This window comes from Neoarius graeffei, chromosome 13, assembly GCF_027579695.1.
Source record: "Neoarius graeffei isolate fNeoGra1 chromosome 13, fNeoGra1.pri, whole genome shotgun sequence".
NCBI lineage: Eukaryota > Metazoa > Chordata > Actinopteri > Siluriformes > Ariidae > Neoarius > Neoarius graeffei.
Window position 1 is genome coordinate 9,369,027 of NC_083581.1, and position 11,070 is coordinate 9,380,096.

The 11,070-nt window shown below is 42.8% G+C and overlaps 1 protein-coding gene across 6 annotated transcripts in view; it reads left to right on the plus strand.

The window, feature by feature from the left end:
* Window positions 1-11,070, plus strand: part of dhrs12 (dehydrogenase/reductase (SDR family) member 12) — a 47,468-nt gene that overhangs the window by 34,476 nt on the left and 1,922 nt on the right. For 3 of the 6 annotated variants that reach the window (XM_060937222.1, XM_060937226.1, XM_060937223.1), the window contains 3 exons: window positions 4,579-4,683; window positions 10,012-10,102; window positions 10,299-10,436. In XM_060937222.1, coding sequence (XP_060793205.1) covers window positions 4,579-4,683; window positions 10,012-10,102; window positions 10,299-10,436 — 334 coding nt within the window. Of the gene's footprint in view, window positions 1-4,578; window positions 4,684-5,568; window positions 5,704-10,011; window positions 10,103-10,298; window positions 10,437-11,070 lie in introns of those variants that run through there. The other 3 variants (XM_060937224.1, XM_060937227.1, XM_060937225.1) reach the window with 3 other exon arrangements.

The following is an 11,070-nucleotide window of genomic DNA, read 5'->3' on the forward strand; positions in this document are numbered from 1 at the left end:
TTAGCAACAACTGCAGGGAGGTCACTGCCTGAGCGATATGTCCCATCTCGTTCCGTCCCGGGTTTTACCAACAACCCTCAGCTCACACTTCGGGAGAACTGGTGCAACTGAACTTACTTTCCTTTTCTTGTAGTTTTCTTTTCCTTTAATTGTTGGTACTGCACCCTCTTTCAATACAGGCTTATAGCCAACGCTCCTCAACAGATCAGAGGTCTCGTATGAGTCTTCAGTAAAATGTGCAGAGCAGAGGAGAGACCACTTTGTAGCCGCCCAATGTGCCTGTGAACTTCTCGCAAAACGCGTCCAAATCTTTGCAGTTTGAACATTCTTGGGCCATGAATACAACGTAAATCCACCTTCTGTCATGTTGCTGGCACATCCACGTGGCATGGCGATAAGTTAGCTCAAAATGGAGGCTTGGAGTTGCAGTCAGCTCTGTGTTTTAGTATAGCGGAAATGGTGATGAGACCGATAGACTTTCTGCTGTGACGTTACGGACGTCAAGATCATTCACTCAGACCGCTACCTATATGAATCACTTGAATCGTAAAAATTACTATATTGGATTTATTGTTAATGCTTAAAACTATTCCTGTGCCATTCTTGAGGTCTCAAAAGCATTTATAAACGAAAGTGAGGCCATGGCTCTGCGTATATAGCCTGGGCCCGCCCATCCCAAGCATGACACAACACGAGGGCCTGTTGCGAGCTTAGTCTGGCCAGGCAAGCTATCTACAGCTCTTCCAAGCTCCCGAAAAATCGGGAACCAATCAACTTTGAGCATCTCCAACGGCCCTGGGTAGAGGCGTGTTCAAGGTACTGACGTAGTAGAACTGCGACCGGAAGCCATAGATTGTTTACAGAATCTACAGTTGTGTTCACAATTATTCAACCCCCACTGAAATTAAGTGTTTTGGCCAGTTTGACATTGATTTTGATCATTTCAGTCATCTTATTTACAATTAAATCAAAGAGGCACTTGTAAATTAGACAAATATAACATAACATTTATAATAAAATGGCCACAAATGTCTTTTCTGTGCTCACATCATTATCAGTTTTATTCAACCCCCAAGTGACATTCATTCTTAGTACTTAGTACAACATCCTTTTCCAGTTATAACATCTTTCAAGTGTGAAGCATAGCTTGACACAAGTGTCTTGCAGCGACCAATTGGTATCTTAGCCCATTCTTCATGGGCAAAAGCCTCCAGTTCAGTCACATTCTTAGGCTTGCGCGCTGCAACTGCCTTCTTTAGGTCCCACCAGAGGTTCTCAATCGGATTTAAGTCTGGTGACTGTGATGGCCACTCCAGAATGTTCCAGCCATTCATCTTCAACCATGCTCTAGTGGACTTGGATGTGTGCTTAGGATCATTGTCCTGTTGAAAGGTCCAACGTCTCCCAAGCCGCAGGTTTGTGACAGACTCCATCATATTTTCTTCCAAGATTTCCTGGTACTGAAGAGAATTCATGGTACCCTGCACATGATGAAGCTTCCCTGTACCATTAGAAGCAAAACAACCCCAAAGCATAATTGGCCCCCCACCATGCTTCACAGTAGGCAAGGTGTTCTTTTCTTCATAGGTCTGGTCCAAACATAGTGCTGGTCCATGGGCCCAAACAGTTCTAATTTAGTTTCATCAGTCCACAGAACACTTTCCCAAAACTTTTGTGGCTTGTCCACATGACTTTTGGCATACTGCAGTCGACATTTCTTATTCTTTGGAGTCAGCAAGGGGGTGCGCCTGGGAGTTCTGGCATAGAGGCCGTCATTACGCAGTGTGCGCCTTATTGTCTGTGCTGAAACCTCAATGCCCACATCTAACAGAGATCTTTTTTCAGTTCCTCACCAGTCACACGGGGATTTTTATCCACCTGGCGCTTCAGGTAGCGCACAGCAGTCGCCGTCAGGATCTTCTTTCTGCCACGACCAGGTAGCGTTTCCACTGTGCCCTTTGCCTTGAATTTACAGATGATGCTTCCGATAGTATCTCTTGGAATGTTTAACATTTTGGAAATCTTCTTATATCCATTGCCATTCTTGTGAAGAGAAATAACCTCTTCTCTTGTCTTCTGGGACCATTCTCTTGCCTTCACCATGTTTGTCAACACACCAGTAAATGTCTAGAAGGAGCTGAGTATCACAGTCCTTTTAAATCTGCCTAATTGGTGCTTATTATGCTTGATTGATGCTCGTTGACATCCACAGGTGTTTTCAATACCTGATTGAAAACACTTGAATGAACCTCTGTTCTTAAGAGTGGTAGTCTTAAAGGGGTTGAATAATTGTGTCAATGAAGAAATCACAAAAAGGCCATTTAATACTTTATTACAAAAGCAGTTGATGTCATTTTAGTTGCATTTGGTTCTTTAACAAGTCCTTGTAAGATGTCATTATGAACATAATTACAAATGTACACTGAATTCCCTAAAACCCTTTACAGCATTGGGGGTTGAATAATTTTGAACACAACTGTATGCCGGAAGCGCTTCATTCACGCTTCCGCATCTATTACGCATAGATGCTGTATTGAAAGCATTCAACGGGAAGTTCTCATTGAAAACGGAGCAAAGAGCAGCCCTGGAGGTATTTATTGAAAGGAAGGACGTTTTTGCCTTGCTCCCGACCGGCTTCGGTAAGAGTTTAATCTACCAGTTAGCCCCGTCGCGTCACATACGTCAGAGGAAAGAGTGATGTGATTGGTTTAAGCTTCGTCACAGCCTTTTCTGGCTTCGACCAGTAGCAAACTGAGGCATTTCAGGGAGGCGGGTCAACCACGGGCTCTGGGAAGCGGTTGGGCTTAATATCTTGGCCAGACCAATAGCTCGGAGAGCTTTGAAGTCGCGTTAGCCAGGCTACTGCGTATATGCTTTAAGGACATGCTCTAGTTAATTCACCTTTGATCTGATAAACTCTAAATTAACATCTGATATTATATTCTTATAAAATGTATTATATTCTTATAAAATAAACTCATTTATTTCACCAAATTATGCATTAAAACACAGAAAACTTTGATTTTGATGAACAGGTGACTGCATCACAGGTTGGGTGTAAAAACAGAGTCCAGCCACTTCAGTTCACTCACAAGCAACACAACAGCACATCAGAGCGGGGCGGGAAAAATGAGTTTTCCCGCCCCGCTCTGACGTGCTGTTGTGTTGCTTGTGAGTGAACTGAAGTGGCTGGACTCTGTTTTTACACCCAACCTGTGATGCAGTCACCTGTTCATCAAAATCAAAGTTTTCTGTGTTTTAATGCATAATTTGGTGAAATAAATGAGTTTAGCAAGCGGAGATGGAGGTGTCTGGTTTTATGAACAAAAAACAAACGTACTGAACAGAAAGATGGAGCCACCATCACTTCAGTTTTTTCCAGGTTGGTGTTTGGTGGCTTTTGTGCTTGAACTCTTCAATTTGACACACTTTTAAAACGTCTGAAAGAAATCTTAACACTTCTAAACGCAGTCACATGTTAACTAAAGAACTTGGAATCAAGACTGGCCTAAACTATACGATTAATTTCAAAAAGCAAATAAAATTTACTTAAATGTTCCTATGGCTAAATTAAAGTTAAATACCCAAATTAAAATTAGATAGCTAGGCTAAATTTAACATTTTATTTGACATGTGATTCATGTGGTTAAGCTAAACAAAACTCATTTGAGGCTCTCAAGTGGCGCAACAGAAAAGTGTTGATGCCATCACCATGAGTTTGAATCCTGAACTGGCTGTGCTCTCAGGGAGGGAGGGGGTGGTGTACTCTGTCATTCACAGCAACACTAACTAATCATGGGTGTTTGTGAGCTCATAAATGCGGATGTGGGCGGATTGCGTGTTTCTCCGATGGAGTTACGCTGCTCCCTGATGTTGCAGCAGTGCTAGAAGATGCGGTGGACTGGCGTCATGTGCCTCGGAGGACACGTGTGATAGCCTTCACCCTCTGTGATTGGTAACTTATGTGAGAGGGGAGTGCTGATGGTTGGGTGGGAACTGGCCATTGGGGTAAATTCCAAAAACAAATCTCATTCTCTAGCCGCTTTATCCTGTTCTACAGGATCGCAGGAGCCTATCCCAGCTGACTATGGGCGAAAGGCGGGGTACACCCTGGACAAGTCGCCAGGTCATCACAGGGCTGACACATAGACAACCACTCACGGTCAATTTAGAGTCACCAGTTAACCTAACCTGCATGTCTTTGGGGGAAACCAGAGCACCTGGAGGAAACCCACGCGGACAACATGCAAACTCCGCACAGAAAGGCCCTCGCCGGCCACGGGGCTCGAACCCGGACCTTCTTGCTGTGAGGCGACAGTGCTAACCACTACACCACCGTGCCGCCCAAAAACAAATCAATAAATAAATATTTTATATGCGTGTCAAATATGTCCCAAACAGTATTAAAATTAAATAGCTAAGTATCCATGATCAAGCTGATCAAACATTGAACATTTCTTAGTTGAGATGTAAATACAACTAGTTTCCATAGTTATTGAAGTATTATGTTTTAAGTATATACTATTTCATGTGAGTTTAGGGTCCATGTACACTCATTAGTGTGTAATTGTTTATTAGATCACTGTATCCTCAGGAGGAATGCTGGTCCAGAAACTCAGCCTTGATGATCTGCAGTTTGAAAAAGGCACTTTCGATGGAACCATGGCTTACGCACAGAACAAGGTGCACACACGTTTATCACCGACATTAAACAAGACATTTCATTTGTTTCATATTCACTCTTAACTGAAATCTGAAAATTCCATCCATTATCTGTAGCTGCTTATCCTGTCCTACAGGGTCGCATTATGTTTCATTAAATTAGCATTACATGTCAGCACTACACACACAGTGTTGCTTGTAATCACTACTTAAAGGTGCTATGTGTAAGAATTTGACATTAAAGCATTTAAAAAATTAACTAACCTTATCAACAGAATGTGAAGAAGGAACAGCACTGACGTTATGTCAGAGACGTCTGTGTATTATGTTGCAGTGATATTTAACCAGCATGCTAACCAGCTAGCCCCAAGGCAGGATGCACCTTGGGGCTACTTTGTACCTCAAGAGGCGATAGTGAGTCACTGTAGTGTCCAGTCTGCCCTCTGCCCAAAGTGTAGGGTGGCCAGACGTCCGGCTTTTCAATGTCTTGTCTGGCGTCCGGCGCAGCATCAAGCCAGACGCACATTTGTCCTCCTTTTAGAGACGATGAGCGGAATTATATAATATCGACTTGCCAGACTGGAAGAGCAGAGTTGTAGAATAACGTTTTGTAGGGAAACTGCAGATCTGTGCTGCACACTAGTAATCTACAATAAAGAGTCCATGGCTCGATGTTTTTTGGCATGCAGTGCGAACTCCGCACCGCAAGGCGTTGCGTTCTAGAACGCGTTGCGCTCTATCCTTTGATGATCTTCCTGGCGCGTGCCTAGTGCCCTGCCCCCCTGGCCCTGGCTGGGACTTGGAAACACGAGTCTGTCTGGTAGACCAGCTGCTCACAACTTAACTTGTTAGGATATGGATGACAGTGCAAATGCACATCTACTATATCTACATCTACTACAACAGATACACGGAGAGGATTTCGGACAGTTCTGTCAGCAGACGAGTCGACTTTGATGATGCCGAGGCGAACAGCAGTGCTAACACATTCAACTGTACTGGCCAGGCTACGTCAAAAGTATTGATCACACACACACACAAAGACACCTACGAATTCTGAAGACACTGAAAGACTGAAGCATGATATACTGTTTTAAAACATTTTATAATGTTGCTGGTTATGTTGCCTATTTGTTCTTTGAGAATCTACAAATGTTGTGCTTTTTGGTACTCAGCACCTTAAGTTTAATTTCAGTGGTTTGTTAACTCCACAATGTTTTTAATAAATATAAATACTGTGTGTTCTAGCCAATTAAGAGCTAATACATTCTCATCTCATTATCTCTAGCCGCTTTATCCTTCTACAGGGTCGCAGGCAAGCTAGAGCCTATCCCAGCTGACTATGGGCGAAAGGCGGGGTACACCCTGGACAAGTCGCCAGGTCATCACAGGGCTGACACATAGACAACCATTCACACTCACATTCACACCTACGGTCAATTTAGAGTCACCAGTTAACCTAACCTGCATGTCTTTGGACTGTGGGGGAAACCGGAGCACCCGGAGGAAACCCACGCAGACACGGGGAGAACATGCAAACTCCACACAGAAAGGCCCTCGCCGGCCCCGGGGCTCGAACCCAGGACCTTCTTGCTGTGAGGCGACAGCGCTAACCACTACACCACCGTGCCGCCCCAAGCTAATACATGAATTATAATAAATACTATGAATGCTTTGACCTTACTCTTTTTTTTTTTTTCCCCCACAATCATAATCTTTAACCCTACAAAATTGCGATGTTGATTTCACCAAACTTGAGTGACTTGCATAAAAATAATCCATTCTCAATCTTGCCACTGTAGTTTACATAAAAATTTGAGGGCTATGAATCAGATGGGATTTGCCATTATTCACCCTAAAATTGATTAGAATGCAGGAAATTGCATCTAAGAAATACAAAATTTTCTGGGGGAGGGCCCCCAGACCCCCCCATCCAAATAATGTCCTCCTTTTTGGTGTTATGGAAATGGTCACCCTACCAAAGTGAGAGGAAAAGAAGTCACACTTCACTGGTGGCCTACATACACGTCAGCTCAGCGCTGAAAACTAAAGAAAAGATAAGCAGACAGGTCACTTCAGTTCACAGAAACTACTGGAATCCAGGCACTGAAAGGTGGATTTATGGTTTCCATTTTGTGTGTTTGTATTTTTGGAGTAGGGGAAAAAGAAAGTCAAGTCAGTTTTATTTGTATAATATTTTAACAATAGACATTATCATAAAGTAGCTTTACAGAAAAATGTAAAATTTAAACATACAAATTTATCCCTGATGACCAAGCCTGTGGCGACAGTGCCAAGGAAAAACTCCCTCAGACGACACGAGGAAGAAACCTTGAGAGGAGCCAGACTCTAAAGGGAACCCATCCTCATCTGGATGATAACAGATAGCATGATTATAAATAACTCACTTCTGTAACTGTGTCCTATTGAGTCACAAAGTATAACTGTGTAAGTAGGAAATTCATTACAGTTTTAACATGAAATATGTTTTATTGAAGTTATCAACTGTTCATTGTTTGAAACCTGTGTGAGAGAGAGAGCACAGGTTGTTAGGTATGCCTAGTGTCGCCTAATGAGTAAAAACAGTGTACATTTTGCACTGAGTGCAAACAAGGACTCCAGCAAGACTATGACAGCATAACTAAAAAGGGAGAGCCAGAAGGTAACACAGTCATGAGGGAGCCCTGGGACATAACGCAGCCAGCCACTACACCATCAACAAACCCAAGTGAATGAGTGAGAGTGGGGAGGTGACAGCATCCATACATCCCAATTTACCAAAACACACTATGCCTGAGGACCCTCCAGATCTACTCATCTCATCTCATTATCTCTAGCCGCTTTATCCTTCTACAGGGTCGCAGGCAAGCTGGAGCCTATCCCAACTGACTACGGGCGAAAGGCGGGGTACACCCTGGACAAGTCGCCAGGTCATCACAGGGCTGACACATAGACACAGACAACCATTCACACCTACGGTCAATTTAGAGTCACCAGTTAACCTAACCTGCATGTCTTTGGACTGTGGGGGAAACCGGAGCACCCGGAGGAAACCCACACGGACACGGGCAGAACATGCAAACTCCACACAGAAAGGCCCTCGCCAGCCCCAGGGCTCGAACCCAGGACCTTCTTGCTGTGAGGCAACAGCGCTAACCACTACACCACCGTGCCGCCTCCAGATCTACTCCTTTACCTAATAAAAAGCTGTTAACAAAAGGCTTGACTAAACAGATATGTTTTCAGCCTAGACTTAAACGCTGAGACTGTGTCTGATTCCTAAACACTACTTGGAAGGCTGTTCCATAACTGTGGGGCTTTGTAAGGAAAAACTCTGCCCCATGATGTAGCCTTCACTATACGAGGTACCAGCAGATAGCATGCACCTTTTGATCTAAGTAGGCGTAGCGGGTCATAAAGGACCAAAAGTTTGCTCAGGTACTGCGGCGTGAGACCATTCAGTGCTTTAAAGGTCATTAATATTTTATAATCAATGCGAAATTTGATTAGGAGCAGTGCAGTGTGGAGAAGACGGGGGTGATGTGGTCATATCTTCTAGTTCTAGTAAGGACTTTCACTGCTGCATTCTGTTTGGGCTCAAGGTCTGTTGAGCTTGTCTAGTACACCTACTAGAACATCCAGATAGTAAGGCATTACAATAATCCAAGCTAGAGAAAAGAAAGACTGACCAACCCTACTGGGAGAAACTGAATCACAATGCCAAACACTTACCAACAGTGAAAGACTGGATTAGAGCCTCCACTCGCATACCCAGACACTGTGATCTTGTTTTTGGACCAAGTGCATTCACTTTGTACGAGTTTAGAAGTTACAGATCCCTAGAAGCTTGTGAAGAGTTTTTTAGTGTCTGTGTGGAAGATCTGCTAATTCACAAGCCGGCAGCTGCGAGAGCGCATTCACGTAAAGGTAAAGTGTTACTGCTCTTTATAGACTGATTGATTGATTATTAGCCAAACTAAAAGCATTCGGCTGTGTGGTTATTTTATTGAGTCATAGGCAGTATGTCTAATTAGTCACATTATTAATAATAAGTTACATATCTGTAGTGTCACAAGCTGTAGTGGTCTCGGGCACTACTGAGTTGCTGATGTTTTCTTTCTAAAAACTGAGCTAAGTGAGCTGTAACAAACTATAGGCTAATGGCACACAAGAAGATTATAAGAGCTCTTAGATTTTCAGCAATTTGGTCACATTTTATGTATAAAAAAATAACGTTCCACTATATTCAGTGAGTGATAATTCTTTGAGAGTGATGGTGATGTGTTTTGGGGGAAGGGGGATTGTGTATTTCATTGTTTCTTATGATAGGGACACCACAACTTTGATATACTGCCCCCTATTTGTTTGGAGTGCAGAGTATGACTTCACCCATACCCCTTTTCCACCAAATCAGTTCCAGGGCTGGTTCGGAGCCAGTGCTGGTTCACAACTCGTTCAACTTGCGAGCCAGCTGAGAACCAGTTTGCTTTTCCATCGCTTGCGGTGCTAAGAGAAGACGCGTCATTATGTCACTGTATACGTCAGTTACGTCGCTACGTTTGCATAAACCTTGGCGCGAATATCGAAGCAACAACAATAATAATGGATGACTTCGCGTTTGTACAGTTGCTGCTTCTCATCGCTTAAAAATGGCGATTTTTCGCAGTCTTGTTATTGTTGTCGGTCTTAACAACTCCGCCCCCCCGCTGACGTAAGCGGTTCTTTCCTCTGGCCCAGCAGAGAGTTGGTGCTAGCCTGGAACCGGTTTTTCTGGCCCCAGAGCCAGTTCTTTGTCAGTGGAAACAGAAAACCTGGTTCCAAACTAAGCACTGGCCCCGAACCAGCCCTGGAACTGCTTTGGTGGAAAAGGGGCACCAGTGGCCAATTCTTACACATAGCACCTTTAATGACCATCACTTGTTTACATATAGCTTACATACATACACTGTTACAATATACATTAAAGTACAGTACATACTTCAGTGTTAATACAACATTAACAAAGTAACTAACATTTTATTCGTTGGTTTATATTTTGGTTTATTAAAAAAAAAAACCTCAAAGTGAAACAATCAACACCTTAATGAACATGCTCATGGTTGTTGGATTAATTGGACTGAAAAAAATTCAGAACTGTGCCTGAAAAATATTTAGTTTTAATATTTCCACATGGAGACCAGAGTTCAGTGCACCATCACTAAGGAACATGCTGTAATGGGAATTTAGATGGATTTGTAGTCATGAATTTAATAAACACAAAATGACAGGTATAGTGAACATTAAGACATATCAATTAATACATGTGCTCACTGCCATCACATGATGCGATGTCTTTTTTTCTGTAACCAGAGACAGCAGGTGATAATGACAGAAGTTTGGGCGCGTCAGCACAAAGAGATTCATTTCTCATCCATGCATCCAGGCTGGGCCGACACACCAGGTGTGTGTGTGTGTGTGTGTGTGTGTGTGTGTTTTATAATTGAATTTCTCACCACATGAATAGCAAAAAGGTGAAAAATTTGCTTCAGCCCAAACAAATTAACATTACAGAAAAAAAAACATTAACCTGCTAGGAGCACACAGGCTCTATCTGTCTGACTGACTGTCTCTCTCCCTTTCTCCATTTGACCGTGTAGCGGTGCAATCATCCATGCCGGATTTTCACGCCAGAATGAAGCACAAACTGCGAACAGAAGCACAAGGAGCCGACACCGTGGTGTGGTTATCCATCTCTGACGCAGCACTGAAACATCCCAGCGGCCTCTTCTTCCAAGGTGAAGAAAAGCTCTTTTTATTCACTTCATTCTTAACACGATGACATGTTATTAAGAGCACAAAACAAGTCTAGTTTTAGGTGTACGAGATCCTTTTAAATATTTTCACCATTTATTTCATTCTGATATCACATGTTCCTAACACACACTGAACAGCAGTAAATACAACTATTCTTCAACTGCAAGTAACAGTCTACCTTCTGTAGATCATTCAGAAAGGAACAATTATGTACAAAATGTTATTTATAGCAGTATCTCGTTTGTCAATTCTGAGCTGAATCTGTACAACTGCACCAACCATCAGTACATTTGGTGAGTTAAAAGCAGATGAACAGCATCTTTTAAATAACACTGTTTAACACTGCTGTTAAATAACGCTGTTTGCTGATTTGTAGTGCTGTCAAGCGATAAAAATATTTAATCGCGATTAATGTCGCGACTGTCATAGTTAACTCGCGATTAATCGCAATTTAATCGCACATTTGTCATATGAAAAAACATTGTAATTCTCTTATCAGCATAAAGTGAACGGGCTTGCTCACCGTTCGAACTACGGGGGTACTCGGGGGATCCGAGATCCCCTGAAACAGACATGAGATCCCTTGAAAACATGATTTGGGAAATGTTGGGGGGG